The following is an 18004-nucleotide window of genomic DNA, read 5'->3' on the forward strand; positions in this document are numbered from 1 at the left end:
TGTCTGCATGGCAACCATTTCTTCAAGGAAACTGTCTTCCACCTGAAGGCACAGCACACACCGAAGCAGGTGGTTTTGTTGGGATGCTGTCACTGCACAAATCCTCCCGGCACTGGAGGCAGCCAGGCTCTAAGGCATTCGGCTCTAGTACCACTGGGAGATTCTCCTGGAAATCCTGACTTCACTCTGAATTCACCACTAAATCTGACAGTCGTGGTTTTGAACATTTTAATTTCCTTTGATTAGTTCTTCCATTTGACAGTCATTGCAAGACATAAAGAAAACTAAGCCCTGAAGTTTATTTTTTTGTTTGGGGGGCGACACATCATGGTACCCAGGGTTACTCCTGGCTCTGTGCTCAGGGATCACTCCTGGAGGGGTGCAGGCAACCACATGGGGTGCTGGGGACTGAACCCAGGTACAGCATTGCTCTGGCTCCAAGCTGGAAGTGTATTATTTTTCGTTCTCCCTCCAGGATCTGTTGCTGCTATTTCTTTTTTAAGTTTTTTTTAAAAATTTTATTTTTAAAAATTTTTATTAGTGAGACACCATGAGGTACAGTTGTAGACTTACATATTTTGTGCTTGGGTTTCAATTATACAATGATCAAATACCCATCCCTCCACCAGTGCCCATTCTCCACCACCATGGATCCCAATATCCCTCCCACCCCCCACCCCCCATCCCACCCTGCCTCTGTGGCAGGGCATTCCCTTTTGTTCTCTCTCTCCTTTTGGGTGTTGTGGTTTGCAAAAGAGGCATTGAGTGGCAATCATGTTTGGTCTATAGTCTACTTTCAGCATTATTGCTGCTATTTCTACCTCCTTTCTCAGCTTTGGTTTTTGGGCCAACCCGGAGGTGCTTATGAATCACTCCTGGCAAGACTGAGGGGCCACATGTGGTGTTGGGGGCCAAATCTGGGTGTGTAGCCTTTACCCACTGTGGTGTCTCTTTAGTTGCTATTTCTTGGGTCTTCTAAGCTCTGCCTCACATCCACAACACACAGAGGCACAGGATTTGTTAAGCATGTTTCCACATAGCTCCAATTTTTGTTTCATAGTAGCTAGGGTTGAACAATTTGCTCTTTTACCTCATCTAAGCTCCATCCTGTTTGTTTTTCATAATTATTAGTGCAAGATATCTTCAATAGTTTTTTCAGAGAAGACACCAAAAGCAAGAACACACACGAGAATAAAAAAGATCAAAAATAAATTGATCAAAATTAAAGCTTTCCGTATTACAAAGAATACCAAGAAAGTAAACAGACAACACACAGAATGGGTGAAAACATTTGCCCATATCTATAACAAGACAAATAAACAACTAAAAACTGAGAAAGGGCTTTGAATTTTCCTTTTTTTGGTTTTTTTGGTTTTTGCTTTTTGGGTCATACCCGGCGATGCACAGGCGTTTCTCCTGGCTCTGCACTCAGGAATTACTCCTGCGGTGCTAGGGGGACCATATGGGATGCTGGGGATCGAACCCAGGTCTGCCGAGTGCAAGGCAAACGCCCTGCCCTCTGTACTATCACTCCAGCCCCTTGAATTTCCCTTTTACTTTGGTTTCTGGGCCACACTCTGTGTGCTCAGCGCTTACTCCTGGTTCCGTGCTCAAGGGCCCCTATAGAGTCCCAAGGATCAAAACTGAGTTGGCTGCATGCAAGGTAAAAGGCTTACCTGCTCCAGCCCCACCTCTGAACTTTTGTACAAAGAAATAAAAGAATGGTGTCAGAGCAGGGAGCACAGCTCGGTTGCAACCCTGAAATAAAATACATAGAAGCATGGGACTGGGATGGGTCAGAGCATATGCCTTTGTGTTTTTTGTTTGTTTGCTTGCTTGCTTTTTGGGTCACAACCGGCGATGCTCAGGGTTTACTCCTGGCGGTGCTCGGGAGACCATATGGGATACTGGGAATTGAACATGGGTCAGCCCAGCCCCATGCCTCGTGTGCTTGAAGCCTTGGACTGGAAGCCAGCAAGACACATTTACCTACTCACTTGTGCCTTCTCTCTTCCTCCTGACCCACAGCATCACAGACTGTGGACCTCATAGCCCTACAATCCTGCCCTAGTGTGGCCCCAACAAAAATAAAAGCACGAGTTACACTACTGTAGTGTAGTGTCGATGTATACTGTAAAATGAGGCTACCACTTTGGAAAAGTCCTTAAAGTGATTAAGACAGAGCTAACATTTTGCTGGAGTAATTCCACTCCTACATTCAAGTTCATTCATGCCCGAGAGTGAAGCATACACAAAAATTCTCACCTCAGCATTATTCATAAGAACTGAAAAAAAAGAACAAACTAAATATCTATTACCTGATGACGGAACAAAATATGGGCTACCCATGCTAGGAGTATTATTTGTCAATGAAAAGGAGTCAAATCCTGAAACAAGCCACAACATGAATGAAACACAAAAACCTTATGCACAATGAAGAAACCAGAAGATCCAGTTACAGAAGATCCAGTCGGTTGATTCTGTTCATATGCAATGACCAGAGAAAAGCAAATCACAGGAAGCAGACAAGTGGTGGTTAGGGGCTGCAGGGGAAGAGAGGAAGTGATTTGTCTGGGTGATGAAAATGTTCTAAAATCGTGGCTGTGCAGAACAGATGGTTGGAAGGGCTGAAGCACACACTTTGCATGTGGGACTCCCGTTGTTTTGTTGTTTTCTATTTGTGCCACACTCATATGTGCTCTGCAGTCATGCCTGGCAGTGCTGGGGGAACATACGCCATGGAAGGCAAGTGCCCTATTCATTCAAGGTGTATTATCTCTCAGCTCCAAGGTTTGAAGCCCTGAGCCAAGCCAACTTTTTCCAAACCCCATTGCCTGACCCAGCCCTCAAGCACTGCCAGGTGTGGCCGCAAACCCCCAAATCAATTAAACTGTGGCTCTAGTTGTACAACCCTGAGAATTTTTAAAAGATTTAAAATAAATAGGCCAATTATATTTTATTATTTAAAAGAAAGTTCTTTCATGGAGATGACCATCGACAAATCAACATGAAGATCAAAGAGGCATATTCAGTGATCATTTTTCTGAAATCCTTAAAACTGGAATTATAAACAGCATCATAAAGCTACTTGAAATTTTCATTTTATCTTTTTTAAGTTGCTCAATCATTGTTAAATCTAATTGTGAAAATAAACTTGGGAAAATAAACCAGGGAAGCACTTCCCGAAACGGTAGCAACAATTGGAAAATAACAGGAATCCCAATCTTTAGTTATGGACAATTTATTTGTTTTGCTTTTTGGGCCACACCCAGCGATGCTCAGGAGTTCAGGAATTACTGCTGGCATGTTTGCGGGACCACATGGGATGCTGGAGATGGAACCCGGGTAGGCCTTGTGCAAGGCAAACGCCCTACCCGTTGTACTATCTCTCTGGCCCCTGAACAATTTCTTCTGAAGGGGCGGTCTCAATGTTCTATTTGATTTATGGCTGAAAAAAAAAATTGCGGGTGACCTAGTTTGATTTTCCCAAGCGATGAGTATAGTAACTAAGGAAATCAACAAACTTCTCCAGTTCACTGCTGTTGCTTGTAAATAGGGTACAGGCTTCGCTTCTGCCGGGTATTGGCATTTGCCAACCTCTCACTTACATACAGAAGCGTTTATGATCAACATTAGAGCATTTGAAAAATGAGGCTGAAAGCGTTTGGGTGCCAAGGGCAGTTGATTCAGCAGCAAACATCCCCGTCCCCTGTCCCCTCCAAGTCCAGGAAGAGAGACCATCACTTAAGGGACAGGACCTACGTCTTAGGTCGTGAGGGATCATGGGAAATAAAACAAAACCGTGTCCTAAGCCGGGGCCGGTGAGAAGAGGAGAGGAAATTATGGGGTCCGGGACCGGCTAGCATCTTCCTAAATCCCAGGCGCCCGTCTTTGACCTTGCTCAGAGCCTGCAACCCGCGCACGTGGCGAGGCGGAGACTAGCGAGTCACGTGGGTGCCGCGTCGAAACGCCGCCTCCGGCACCGGGTTTCACATCCCAGGGCCTGGGAGAGAAAGTCACTGCCGATCGCTTGCGGGGGGGGGGGGGGGGGGCGGGGGGGGTAGAGAGGGGTTGTCTAACCCCAATGCACCGCTGCAAAACCCCAGGAGGCCTAACTCACCCTTGAGCAAGGGGAGCAGAAAGCCGTGCAGTTAAAGGAGCGTTTTCCCCCAACTTTCCTGCATCTTTCCCTCCGTTTCACCCCAAGACGCGCCCCCGCCGGAGCGCCGAGCGCGAAGACCAAAGCCGCGGCCAGGTCGATCCCATTCGCGGGTCGCGGCTGGGACGGGGAGGGCGTGGCTTCGTGACGTCAGAGCGGGCGGGACGACCTGCCTGGGACGAGAGGCGTGGCTTCGTGACGTCAGAGGGGCGGGGCGACCTGCCCAGTCCTGGAGCCTGGGACTTCCGGATGGCGCGGGGGCTAGGGGTGGGGAAGTTCGGTTTGCCCCTTTCCCCGCCTCCTGGCACTCGGTCCTGCCTCCACGAGAGGCGCCCACATTTCCCCAGCACCCCTCGGAGGCGGGACCTCGGTCAAGCTCCACGGTCCCCCTGCCCAGCCGCCCGCTCTCGCCGCTTCCTAGCTCCTCGCTGGTCAGCTCCGGGCGTGCGCCCTCTCTCGCGAGAGTCCGGCCGCGTCCTCTCGCGCGGGTGGGCGGAGCCCGCGCGGCGCGCAGCCGCAGAGCGTGCGGGGCGGTGCCGGCTGACGCAGCGCCCGTCGCTGCCATTTTAAGTTGTTTGTTCTCGTCGGCTTCCTCGCAAACGCGACTCTACCTCCCCGGACCCGGGAGGCGCCCGAGGCCGCCGCCGCCGCCGCCGCCGCCGCTTCCGCAGCCACCGCGGCCGCGCTCACCCTCCGCGTCTCCGCCACGTCCGAGCGCCGGAAGCCCTCCGCGGGGGAGAGAAGCCGGAGAGCGAGAGACTCGCGAGCAGATGCTTGAACTGAAATAACTTTTCCCCCTCCCTCCTTTTTTTTTTTCCTTAAAAAAAAGCCTGGGGGTTTTGGCTTCGCCGACAGCCCCTCTCTCCTAGCGCAGGGCTCTCCCCTTTTCCCTCCCCCCCCTCACCCTCCTCTCCCCGCCGCCTCGGCGCTTCGGGTCTCTCTTCCGCCTCCCTCCCTTCCCCCTCCCTCCCTCGCGGGTCGATCGATCTGTTTTCTTTTTCTTGATTTTTTTTTTCTCCCCTCGCCGTCGCCTCCGTGTCCTGCCGCCGCCGCCGCCGTCGCCGCCGCCGCCCGGGGCGCCGAGCCAGACTATGGGTCCCAGGTGGGGGCCGAGCGGCGGCAGCAGCGCGGGCGGCCCGGTCACTGTGCGCACTGCAGCGGGGATGGAGGGGCGCGCCCGGCTGGTGCTCTTCTCTTGACATGGCTCCTGCCCGCGCCGCCAGCAGCGCCCCCGCCGCCGCCGCCGCCTCGTCCGCCGCCGCCGCCGCCGCCGCCGCCACCGCGCCGCCCGCCGGCTGCGGCTAAGAGGGTCCCCGCCGCGTCGGTCCGAGAGCCGCGGGCACCGGCAGGGCCGCCGCCGCCGCCGCCGCCTGGGGGCCACCCTCCCTCTCTGACCTCCGCCCCCCACCCCCCACCCCACCCCCTCCAGCATCTTCTCCGGGACCCCCAAGCCGGGCCACCCCACCCCTCCCGCGCCAGCCAAACTTGGGGCGGAAACATGGTCTGTTGCACGTGAGAGCGAGCTCCCCTCCGGAAGCCGGGGAAACTTGGGTTTATTTATTTTTTTCTTTTTCTCCCCCCACCCCCATTTTAAAAAAAAGTTCTATTTTGCGGGTGGGCCGGGGTTGTGGGCCTGCCTTCCCCCCCCTTTCCCTCCCTCCCCCAATTACTAGGAACCCAACTGTTTGCTTCCTTCCCCCCACCCACCCATCCCCTCCACTGGGTCCTTCCCGTCGCCTCCCACCAGGAATTGAGGGTTTTTTTTTTTTATTTTCCCTCCTCCACCGTGCCAAATGAGTTGAGAACCCGAGCGAGCCGGTGCCTGCCGGGGTACGAGTGAGTCGGACCTTGCAGGATCGGAGTTTGGGGAGCTGCGCCTTGGCACCGGCTGGTGGTCTGTCCGGTTCCCCCCCCCACCCGCCCGGGCGCTGCCTAGGACTCGGGAGAGGAAGGACCCCGCCGCTCTTTTTTTCTTTCTTTTTTGGCCTCGGCCATGCCCGACGCGAGGATCAGATAAAACCCACTTGCCCCTCGGAGGTCTCGGAGCGCGGCAGATCCGCACGGAGGCTCCTGGGGGTGGGGGGGGGGGGATGTAGGACTCGCCAGCGGTGCTGCGGTTGCTAGGAGACCCCTCCGGGCATCCTTCAGGCCTGCCACCGCAGGGCCCCGAGCCCCTTCCACCGTCGCTGGAAAAAAAAGCTCCCAGGGACACCCTCCTTGCCCGGTGCCATCATGATTCTCCTTGGCAGCAGCGTCAGCAGCCGCCTGAGGGTGAAAATGCGGGTGATGGGGAAGCTGGTAGTGACTCCGCGGTTTTTCCTCCTGGCTGCCGTGGGCACCCGCTGCCCGCCCCCGGTCTACACTGTAGTTGATTGCAGGGAAACCCTGTACCTCTCCCCTTCCTTCTCGGCTGGTTTTGCACTTTTCTCTCTGCTCACCACCAAGGGTAATCAATAACAAGCACTGACGATACAATAGCAATAGTGAAATCTGAAATATAACTAAGATTAATTAGGTACTACAGCCATGGATCTGGCTGGGTAAAATCCAATTTGGATATTTCAGTTTCATTCACCTACCCTGATTTTTCTTTTTCTTTTTTTTTTTTTCACCCCCTCCCTAAACTTTTGGGAGGGGAGGTGGTTGTGGGGTTTTTTTTTTTTCCTGATAATTGGAAAGCAAGGATCACAGTTTCTCCACTCCTACCCCTTTCCTTTTCGCAATTCCTCTTAAAGAGGGGGAAGTATTCGGGTGGATTTGAAGGATCGGATTGGCCTCAGCTGTGTGGTATTGCACACCTAAATCCTGATAATAAGGCTTTCCACCTCCCATTCCCCCTCCAATAGCTTTACTTTGGCAGTTAAGCCAAAGGTGTTTTCCGAAAAATTAGTTCAGATGTAACTTTCTCCTTTTCTTTCTGTCTCCTCCTTTTGCCCATTGAACCCCAAATGTTATTGTCCAAACATGAGTGGACAGCAGCTTTTGTTTCTTGACCCTGTAATATGACAGTCTGCTAATATTGCCAGAAGGTGCAGTTTTGGGGTTACAGTTGTGATTTTTAGCTATTCAAATCATATTAGCAGGAAAAAAAAATGACTTGTTTCTGTTGTACTTGAGTCTTAAGAAAAAGTGCCCATAGTTTAGTGACAATTTCCAAAGGCTTTAGTACCACCTGTATTTCAAAATGGGGGACCCAAACTCCCGGAAGAAACAAGCTCTGAACAGACTACGTGCTCAGCTTAGAAAGAAAAAAGAATCTCTAGCTGACCAGTTTGACTTCAAGATGTATATTGCCTTTGTATTCAAGGAGAAGGTAACTTCATGTTCTTTATGTAAATTAGCGTGAGTGGTTTTTGTTAAATGTGTATTGTTCACCTTTTAATAACAGTATTTGGTTAAGTTGGCTGTAAATAAATTTTTAGGACTGGGGGTGTAGCTTGGTCGTACTTGCCTTGCTTATTTGGGACCCCGGTGAAAAATTTATATATGAATTGTGTGCTGTGACTCCTGTGTTTCTCTGAATGTAGCTGGAATGTAACTGAATGGAAAGCTTCAGCACTAGTTGGTTTAGACATGTTTAATTCCCAAGCTTAGAATCACCTTTCATTAAGTGCAGTAGCCAAGATTCTAAAACTTTGACAGTAAGTTTCATCTGTGTGAACTTTTAAACTAAATGTAAAGATTACCTAAGGAAGGAATAAACAGGATATTTGAAAGGTAAATTAGAATTAAAATGATTTATGTTAAAATTAGTCAATTTTGGTACATTCAATAAACTGGGACTTAGTTTGGAGTCATTATATACTGGTTAATTTATGCTTAAAGGACAGTTTGTTCTAAGATTTAAAGTCACTTAGGGTTTACTTAAAGGAAGAGTAAGATAAAAGAAGTTTTTGCACCTTAATCATGGACAGATTAGGTTCTGAATTTAAGGAAACAGAATTTTGATGTATTTGTTTTAATTGTGAGTTCAGATTAGAAATATATTGCATGATAGCTAAGATTTGAATGTGCTCCCAGGCTACTAACTTGATTTTTTTTTAAGGCTTATTAGTATTTAAAATGTTTAGAGCAGTAGCACAGCTAGTAGAGTGTTTGCATGTGGCCAACCTGGGTTCAGTCCCTGGTCCCTGATATGGTTTCCCAGGCCCGCCAGGCTGATCCCTAAGCAGAGCCAAAAGTAAGAGCTGAGCATTGCTGGGTGTGAACCAAAAAAGTTGGGGGGGGGGGAGGGAGGAGGGAAGATAGCCTTTATATAGAACCTGACCAGTGAAAGCACATCTAGAGTAAATGACTAACTCAGCAATTTTGGTGGTGGAGGGGTTAAAACACAGGGTCCCACTTGAAAGCATGTAGTCTGCAAATGAGCTACATTTTTAGGCCTTACTTACCTGTTTATGGTACTGTGCTGCCTGGGGATGTGGCCGAGCTATTTCCCTATCCCTTTAAGTTTTAATTTTTCAACCTTAGAAGGGTGCCTCCTATTTTTTCCTTACAGCTTCTAGGACAACCAAAAATAAGTAAGTTGATATGGATACCATAATGCTTCCTGCCATCTTCGATTTAAGATTTCTGATATTAGCCATTTCTGTTGTGTGCTTGGGGTCGGAATTGAAGGTTATCTTTCAAAATGCTCAGTAAAAGATTATTTTTGGTTATGAATCTTGCTGAGTTAGAACAAAGGTACATTACATTGTAATATGAACTGGGTGTTAAGATTGTTGGCGTTGGATTAATGATAGCTTTTTTTTTTCCAGAAGAAAAAATCAGCACTTTTTGAAGTGTCTGAGGTTATACCAGTCATGACAAATAATTATGAAGAAAATATCCTGAAAGGTGTGCGAGATTCCAGCTATTCCTTGGAAAGTTCCATAGAGCTTTTACAGAAGGATGTGGTACAGCTTCATGCTCCTCGATACCAGTCTATGAGAAGGGTAAGTTCCATTTAAATTCTTCATGTGCTGAGTTTTTATGAGATGAGCTAGCGTTTCTCCCCCCAAGAATAATTACTGTTGCCTCTGTTTTTTGGGGGGGGAGAAGGGGGCCACACCTGGGGGTGGTGCTCAGGGCTTACTCCTGGCTCTGCACTCAGGAATCACTCCTAGCAGGGTTCAGGGGACTATATTAGATATTGGGGATCGAACTAGGTTTTCCTCGTAATAGGTGAGCGCCTTACCCACTGACTACTATCTCTTCGGCCCCTACTGTTGCTTCTTTTAAAGGCTATGCCAAAAGATACCCATGTAGAAATTTTATAGCATTGTGCTATAAAATGGTGTACATTATTTTGTGAATAATGTTCTAGAGAGTTGTTCATTGAGCTAATTAATATTTAGGCAGAAGGAGGGCTAATAGATTATGTCCCTTCTAAATTAACAGCTTAAAGTATCACTGTCCGCTGTCCTCCCATTGTTCATCGATTTTCTCGAGCGGGCCCAGTAACGTCTCCATCGTGAGACTAGTTGTTACTGTGTTTGGCATATGAAATACGTCCCCGGGAGCTTGCCAGGCTTTGCCGCGCGGGCGAGATACTCTTGTAGCTTGCCGGGCTCTCCAAGAGGGGCGGAGGAATTGAACTCGGGTCGGCCATGTTGGCTGCGTGCAAGGCAAACGACCTACCGCTGTGCTATATGATGCCAATTTTTTAAACAGAATTCTCTGGGTTTTTGGAAGTCAAACCTAGGTGAGCTCTGTGTTAAGACTATGGCGTTAAGACTACGGCATGGGAGAGGTAGAGGTAATTTACCGTCAACAGATGAGAAAAATTGCATTGCTGGTGTCATAAGAAGGCAGTGATTCATATTAGGTGATTGATTAATTGGTTTTGATTTTGAAGAGTTGAATTAAAGGTATCAGATTTTTTTTTTTTAAGATGAGAGCACACACCCTTGAGAATATAAAAATGCTGTAAAGACGGGGTTAAGGTGATAGCTCAAAGGGCTAGAGTACATATTTTACATGTGGGAGCCCTGGATTTGAGCCCTAGTGTTGCTGGGAGTAGCTCAAGAATAAGAACTTGATGTGAGAAACATTGCATTGAGACTGTACATGATCACTCCTGGCAGGCTTAGGGGACTGTATGGGGCTCCACGACTGTATATAATCTGGGTTATTTGTGTGCAAGGCAAGTGGATTGCATGGACCATAGTGCTTCGTGCACATGGGTTCTTAAAATAAAAATTAGTATTAGATTCTGCACTGTTTAGATGATACACAGTCCTATTACTATGCCCATTATGTAATTACTGGAATTTGTCAATTTAGAGAATATTCCTATAGTTAATAGGTAAACTGACATTGTTAGAACGTCAGAAATGTTTTTTTTTTTTTTTTTGAGACTGTACATGATCACTCCTGGCAGGCTTAGGGGACTGTATGGGGCTCCACGACTGTATGTAATCTGGGTTATTTGTGTGCAAGGCAAGTGGATTGCATGGACCATAGTGCTTCGTGCACATGGGTTCTTAAAATAAAAATTAGTATTAGATTCTGCACTGTTTAGATGATACACAGTCCTATTACTATGCCCATTATGTAATTACTGGAATTTGTCAATTTAGAGAATGTTCCTATAGTTAATAGGTAAACTGACATTGTTAGAACGTCAGAAATGTTTGTTTTTTTTTTTTTTTTTTTGCTATCTTCCAGGATGTAATCGGCTGTACTCAGGAGATGGATTTCATTCTGTGGCCTCGGAATGATATTGAAAAAATTGTCTGTCTCCTGTTTTCTAGGTGGAAGGAATCTGATGAGCCTTTTAGGCCCGTTCAGGTATTTTATTCTAAAATTAGTTTGGTAAGCACTTGTGTAAGTCTAATTGGAATAATGTATAAGTAGGCAGTTATTTGTAGTAACTTCTATTTCATAAGTCTCTCTAGTCTCTTTGCTGAAATGGTATGTTCTGCTGTTTGTAGGAAGTCTGATGTATGTTTCTTTAAATTGATTTTGTAAATTCAGTGGTGGGAGGTTCTTTTTTTGGTTTTTGGGCCACACTGGTGGTGCTCAGGGCTTACCTACTCTTGGCTCTTCTCTCAGAGATCACTCTGGTTGGGCTCAAGGGATCATATGGGTTCCGGAGATTGAACCCAAGTCAGGCGTATACAAAGGCAAGCACTTTACCTATTATGTTACCTCTTTGGCCCCTATGTCTTGTGGATTTTCAACTTGTCATTTTATGTGCTTTAAAGCTTTTATATTAAGAGCATTTCCCCTTTTGTTGGTGTTCCTAATTTTTTGGTTTTGGGGGTGGCTTGGGGGAGTCCCTCACCTGTGCTAGGATTGACTCCTGGGCTCTGCACTACGGGATCATTTTCAGCCGGGCTCTGGGACCATATGGCATGCCAGGAGTCCAGCCCTGGTTGGCTGCATGGGAGGCAAGTGCCCTATGCGCTGTACTATTGCTGTAGCCTTCCCTCATGACTTTGATAAAAAAAGAACGTATTTAGACTTATTGACTTAATGATTGATTGATTGCTACATCCCTGGTGGTTAGGGACTACTTATTTCGACTGGCATATTGCTCTTCAGACAGTCTCCTGGTGGTGGGGGATAGCGTGAACCTCAGGCCTGTGCATGGAAAACATGCACTCCAGCCCTTTGAGCTGCCTCCCTGGCCCTGTCTTCCATAAGAGTTCTTTTGGGGGGAAAGGGGGCATCCCTGGTGGTGCTTGGGGTTTACTCATGACTGTGCTCAGAGATCACTCCAGGCAGGGTTTGGAGAGCCAGGAATCACACCTGTGTTGGCTGAGTGCAAGGCAAGCGCCGTGCCTGGTCTACTACTACTCTGACCTCCCAAGTTGGGTTTTGTGTGTGTGTGTGTGTGTGTGTGTGTGTGTGTGTGTTTAGGGGTCGGGGGACGGAGGGGTTGGTGTCATACCTGGTAGTGCTCAGGGCTTACTCAAGGCTCTGCTTTTGGATCACTTCTGGTGGGCTCAGGGGACCACCTGACATTTTGGGGATTGAATCTGGGTCGGCTGATTGCAAGGCAAGCGTACTTGAATGTACTGTATCACCAGCCCCAGTTATAAAATTTTTGATTTGTATTTGTACCAGACTTAGCAGTATCCAGTTTGGGGGTCCCCAGGGCAGTGCTTAGGATCTTTTGGTGCTGGGGTTGAAACCTGAACTTCCTTCATGCAATGCATGTATTCGACCCATTAGAAACTTCAAGGCTTTTACACTCAGAGGCCATATGCTTGAGGACTATAATTGGTGGGGATTTTACATTGTTTGATCTGTCTAAATGTCTTAAAAGGTAAGAATTCATTTAATTTATAGGTGAGTCTCAAGTTTGGCAAGCTTCAGGATTTATTTTAGACCTCACAGGAGTGGGATTGTAGCTGAGATTCACAATAAGTCTCTTTCCTAGACCTTTCAATAGTGTTGACTTGCTTATGTTATTGAACTTCAGGCACTATGCAGGGAGAGAAACGCATAGGTCTCTTTATTTTTATTTTCCAGGGTTTTTTTGGCCACACCCAGAGATGCTTAGAGGGTACTTCTGCTAGCTCTTGGGAATTACTCCTCTGTACTATTGCTCCAAGCCTGAAAATGCATAGGTTTTTCAAGTTGATTTTCTGAAACTTTCCTTAAAATCATTGAGTATTAGTATTGAGTCAGTACAGAAATTTTATTGAAGATACATAATTGGGTATTGTGTAATGAAGGAAATGACCACGCAGGAGACTTCTGACAGCTAGCTGCAGAGTATTTGAAATGTGGCTCAAGTTACTGGGGAACTGAACTCTAAATTGCATTGAATAAATTTAAATTTGCTTCCTGTCAGCTACGTGTTAGAATAGCTAGGTAGGACGATATGGGTACTGTAGTACTTCAGAAAGTAATGTACTCCTCGTTCTTTATAAATGTCTGTACTTCTTAATTAGGCCAAATTTGAATTTCATCACGGTGACTATGAAAAACAGTTTCTGCATGTACTGAGCCGCAAGGATAAGACTGGAATTGTTGTCAACAATCCCAACCAGTCAGTGTTTCTCTTTATCGACCGACAGCACTTGCAGGTAAGCCTTACTTGGCTTTGAAAACTGTTTAATGGTGCATTTCAATGGAGCTGGAGAGAGGTGCACATACATACGTGCTTGGTGTGCAGGAGGCCCTTGTTTGTCCCGAGCGTTGCATGGTCCCTTGTGGCTCAAGATTGAAAACTGACGAGTGTGGTGGGGCGGTCTCAAAGGGCTTGAAGGCATTCTTCGTTTTGGGGGAGCTTTGACTTCTGTCCGTGGCACTCTGGTCCCCTTGCGACTGCTTGTGTACCAAAACCAAAAAAACTAAAACCAGGACCACTTTGCTTACTGGCCCTTATTCCCTCCCCAGCAGTGCTTCATGGGGCTGGGAGAGGGCTTGTGGGAGGCTCGACTCCCAGCTATATTCTGCAGGCTGTATCTCGCCAGGCGGGTCAGTGCTAGGGTCTGTCCACTGCTCAGGCCCTCTGATGCGCCACACTTGGCAGTGCTGTGTGTATGGGAGGGTGTTAGAAGGGGAGCATGTGCTGATGTTCTAGCTATGTTCTGCTGAGGGATCTCCCCCAGCCTGTTCCTTGTTTCTTCTATTTCCCCAGACTGCTTTCTACATGTTACTTAATTTTGTTTCCTGCTCAAACCTACTTATGTGTGTGTAAACCTTGAGCCAAGCCATGCATCCTGCCTGAAACATAATCCTGGCCTAACCGTGCTTTATATTTTTGCCTATATGGGATGCTAGGGATCAAATCCCAGTTGGCTGTGTGCAAAGCAAATATCCTATTGTGCTGTGTTCCGACCCAGTAGTTTATTGTTAAAAATATTTTGGGCTTTTGAAGCCACCCTGGTAGTGCTGTAGGTTCATGCTTTGCACTCAGGGATCACTCCTGTAGAGTCTTGGCAGATCATATGGGGTGCCAGAGATCAACCCCCTTTTAGCTGCATACAGTACCTGCCTGCGATCCCCTCTCTCCTGCTCCCTTCTAAGTACTTCCAAGTCTGCTTACAGTCACTTTTCTCAGTGGGGATGCTACCTGGTCAGATCGTCTCAATTCACACCAACTGTGTAGGTTCCCCCTTCTCATCACTTAACATCAATTTCAGTTACTCATGCTGAAATTTGGGGTCTCCCAAAATGGAATATGAGTCTGTGGGGGAAGTTTGATACTTGGTAGGCATTTATTCGTGGTAGATACTCATAGGGAAAAAAGTTTGTTTTTTGAAGCAGACTGCTTGAATCTGTAAGAGCCCTCAGCTAAATCTGAGTTGTAGATGAAGTGAGTAGCAGTTGGAGTCTGTCCTGAGACCCAGAAATGCCTCATACCTGGTGGCTTAACATGTCCATCCTCCTCGGTGTGGCTGGTTTGGCCTTGGGTGTTCTTGGTCCACTTTCTACCTCAGGCTCTATTTTTGCTATCTTAACCCTGGTGGGCTAAGATGTGTACATTTATGTATGTAATCTCATTCTGTTGAGTAATCACCCTCAATCAATGAGATACAAACAACCAACACTACATTATGTACTAAATTCTGTGCTAGCAGACATCTATCACAGGTGTGGGCTCCTTTCCTTCTCCCGAGGCTAAGCACCCTTCCTGTGTACTGTTTCTCTGGCCCTTGCCTAATTTGTCTTTGATCTTCTCCCTAGCTTTTGATTTCACCACGTGTTGCTTTTATATGTGTATAGGAATGTGACTTTGTATTTATCTCCATGAAATAAATGATATTTAAATGGTATTCCATATGAATTCGTGAAGTTTATCTAGCTTGTAATGTTGTTTCATTTATTCCTTACGTATGCGTGGCAGGATTCTGTTTTCGTGAGTAGATTGTTACTATGGGTAAAGCCATAATTTGTCTTGATTCCTCTGTATGGCTTGTGTCTACTGGTAAGAATTATGGAGATGGATTGATTTTTCTGTGACAGTTTTGTTCAGTTAAGGTTGTATTTATTGAGAATATTAAACTTCTTCCCCTTCCAGACTCCAAAAAATAAAGCTACGATCTTCAAGTTATGCAGCATCTGCCTCTACCTGCCACAGGAACAGCTCACCCACTGGGCGGTTGGCACCGTAGAGGATCACCTTCATCCTTACATGCCAGAATAGAGTCTGGGCCAGCACAGTGGAGAAGATCAGAGTGCAGCAGGAGATCTTGTCTTGTTTTCTTACCACTTTATTCTTTCAGAGATTAAAGAAAATGGACTCATGCACAGAACACTATGCATTTTGAAACTTGTTCATCCTGGATTATTTTTTTAATCATTTGTATCTCAGAACTTAAAAAAAATTAGCTGTCTTCTGCACGGACTGTGTGAAAGAAGATGCTTTGCATATTTGCTGCACTGCATCAGCATCTTACTAAAAATGTGAAATGAAAGGACTATTGTACACTGAAATGCTTAAATGTATCTGAAAGCACAAGGTGATACTCATTTTTGATGGTCTTTCCATTGGCGCTGGTTTTTGCCTCTTTGACATCTGTCATCAGTATTTAGAGGGTGAGAAGTACATGTAACAGTATAAATAATTTTTACAAATGCAATAGCTTTGCTATAATCACTGTTGATCCAGAACACTGTCAGATTCACTCTAATGACCAGAAGTGGTTGTTCTAAAAAGAAAATACAACCACGGGAAAGAAATCTTAAATGAAAAAAGCATCTCATTGCAGGCATTCTTGCCTCAGTTTACTGGGCCATGTTTGTTTCCTGGTACTCATGAATATGTATTTTATTTCCAAATCTTTCCCCAAAGTTGCTGTTTAAAAGAGTATTCTGCTGAGTTTGGATACAGTAATATACATTAAAGCAGATCTGGAGTCTGGAGTAGCTAAAGCAGCTATAAAACTGAGAAATACATTCGTAGCTGCAGAAACCATGGTAGGCAAAGGACTTTTCCTTTTAGGTTTTTGTTTTGTTCTTTGTTTTAAAGAAAAGGGATTTTTGCTACAAAGAAAAAATTGTGCAGAAGTACTAATTTCTACACAACCTAAAGGAAACTGTATTGAAGGGTTTTTGGAGTAGATAAGTTATTAAAAGTTGGAATCTTAAATTGTAAAAACAGCCATGAGTGTCGAAGGTCGAAAAACAACTCATTTTGTGCAATGAACATGAGGAAAGACTACTGTATAGTTTTTTTTTTTTTTTGGTTTGTTGTTTTTTTTTGTTTTATCTTTGAAATGAAGAAAAGCTTTGCTTAAGGGTTGCATACTTTTATTGGAGTAAATCTGAATGACTCCTTTGGAGTAAAACTTAGTGCTTATCAGTTTCCAATTGTATTTAGCTTCTGGTTGGAATTTGAAAAAATGAAAACCTAAATAAAATAGGTGAAAGTTCCCTGACTATTCAGGTGAATACACAAAACTTGAAGTGTTAATTTTTTTTTCCTAAGTCACTGGTTAGTTGTTAAATTGATGACTTGCGGGGGGTGGGGGTGTTATTTTTCATAGCCCACGGCACAACAGAAAATAGCAGTTGAGTTTATTCTTTCAGCAGAAATAAGTTATAAAGAATATCTGTCAGCATTTAGGGTTTTGGTTGGTTTTTTGTTTTTTGTATTTTTGGGTGATGGTCAGGGGTTCTGCTGAACTCCTGGTTCTGCTGGGGATCAAACCTGGGTTGGCCATGTGCAAAGCAATTTCCCTACCCGCTGTACTATTGCTCTGGCCTCTCCGGCAGCTTTTTATTTATTTATTTGCTTTTTTGGGTCACACCCGGTGGTGCTCAGAGGTTACTTCTGGCTTTGCACTCAGGAATTACTCCTGGCGGTGCTCCGAGGACAATATGGGATGCTGGGATTCGAACCCGGGTTGTCCGCGTGCAAGGCAAACGCCCTACCCGCTGTGCTATCACTCTAGCCCCTCCGTTAGCTTTTTAACAGTAGCACTGTCCTCTTGTTCATCGATTTGCTCAAGCGGGCACCAGTAATGTCTCCATTGTGAAACTTGTTAATGTTCTTGGCATGTTGAATACACCACGGGGAGCTTGCTGGGCTCTCTGAGACGGATTTTTAACAGTAACTTTTTAATTGAAAATGCTTTTGCATATTTTCCAATCAACTGAAAGTTCAAATCTATTTGAAAGAACACTTGAAATGTTGATTATTCTAGGTACTGTTGTAGACTCTGCTTTGGTATCCCTGAGTGGGTATGGATGCAGAGGTGTGAGTTGCCTTCCCAAGTTCATATTGTGGGTAGGGGAGGATTTAAATAAAACCAGGCAGTCTTAGTTCTATAGCCCCAGGCCCTATGGGGGGTGGGGGGTTGGGGATGGAGGACATACCTTGAGATGCTCCGGTTATTTCTGGCTCTGAATTACCACTGGCAGTCTTCAAGGTATAGCATATGGGATGCCAGGATCAAACCTGTTCAACTGCATGCAAGGCAAATTGTCCTACCTGCAATACTGTTTGCTCTATGCCCATTAGTTTCTTTCCACTTTAGGATAATTTCAAAAAGTTTGTGAGAGGGATACAGAAAGTTGTATAGCCTTTACAGTTTAGTCTTAGTATTTTTCTGTTTGCTTTCATTGTCTCCATATATACATATTTTTCCAAAGTACTTTGCTGTCATTTGGCAGTTTGCGGTATATATATTATGTATATATACATACACACATACACATTTTGATTCTGTATCATTCAGTACCTAGTAACTCATTTACAAAGATAATATTTTATATTTTATAGGCAAACAAAGAAACTGCATATAACATCCACCACCATTTTCAAGGTTTGTTAATTGTCTTAGCTTGATGGTATTTTTTAAAACCATTCCCTTTTAGGGACTGGAGCAATAGTACAGCTAGAAAGCACTTGTGCATGGCCCACCCAGGTTTGAATCCCGGCATCCCATATGGTTCCCCGGG

General features: G+C 45.7%; 1 protein-coding gene across 1 annotated transcript; it reads left to right on the forward strand.

Annotated features, from left to right (window-relative positions):
- Window positions 1-6864: 6864 nt before the first annotated feature.
- Window positions 6865-16474, forward strand: CUNH6orf62 (chromosome unknown C6orf62 homolog). Its single transcript, XM_056132520.1, has 5 exons — window positions 6865-7472; window positions 8917-9093; window positions 10808-10930; window positions 13045-13179; window positions 15120-16474. Exons 1-5 carry the CDS (start codon window positions 7344-7346, stop codon window positions 15243-15245), a joined length of 690 nt encoding a protein of 229 aa, XP_055988495.1. The 5' UTR covers window positions 6865-7343; the 3' UTR covers window positions 15246-16474.
- The last annotated feature ends 1530 nt before the right edge of the window (window positions 16475-18004 follow it).

This window comes from Sorex fumeus, unplaced genomic scaffold (genome assembly GCF_029834395.1).
Source record: "Sorex fumeus unplaced genomic scaffold, SorFum_2.1 ptg000094l, whole genome shotgun sequence".
In the NCBI taxonomy this organism is placed as follows: Eukaryota; Metazoa; Chordata; class Mammalia; order Eulipotyphla; family Soricidae; genus Sorex; species Sorex fumeus.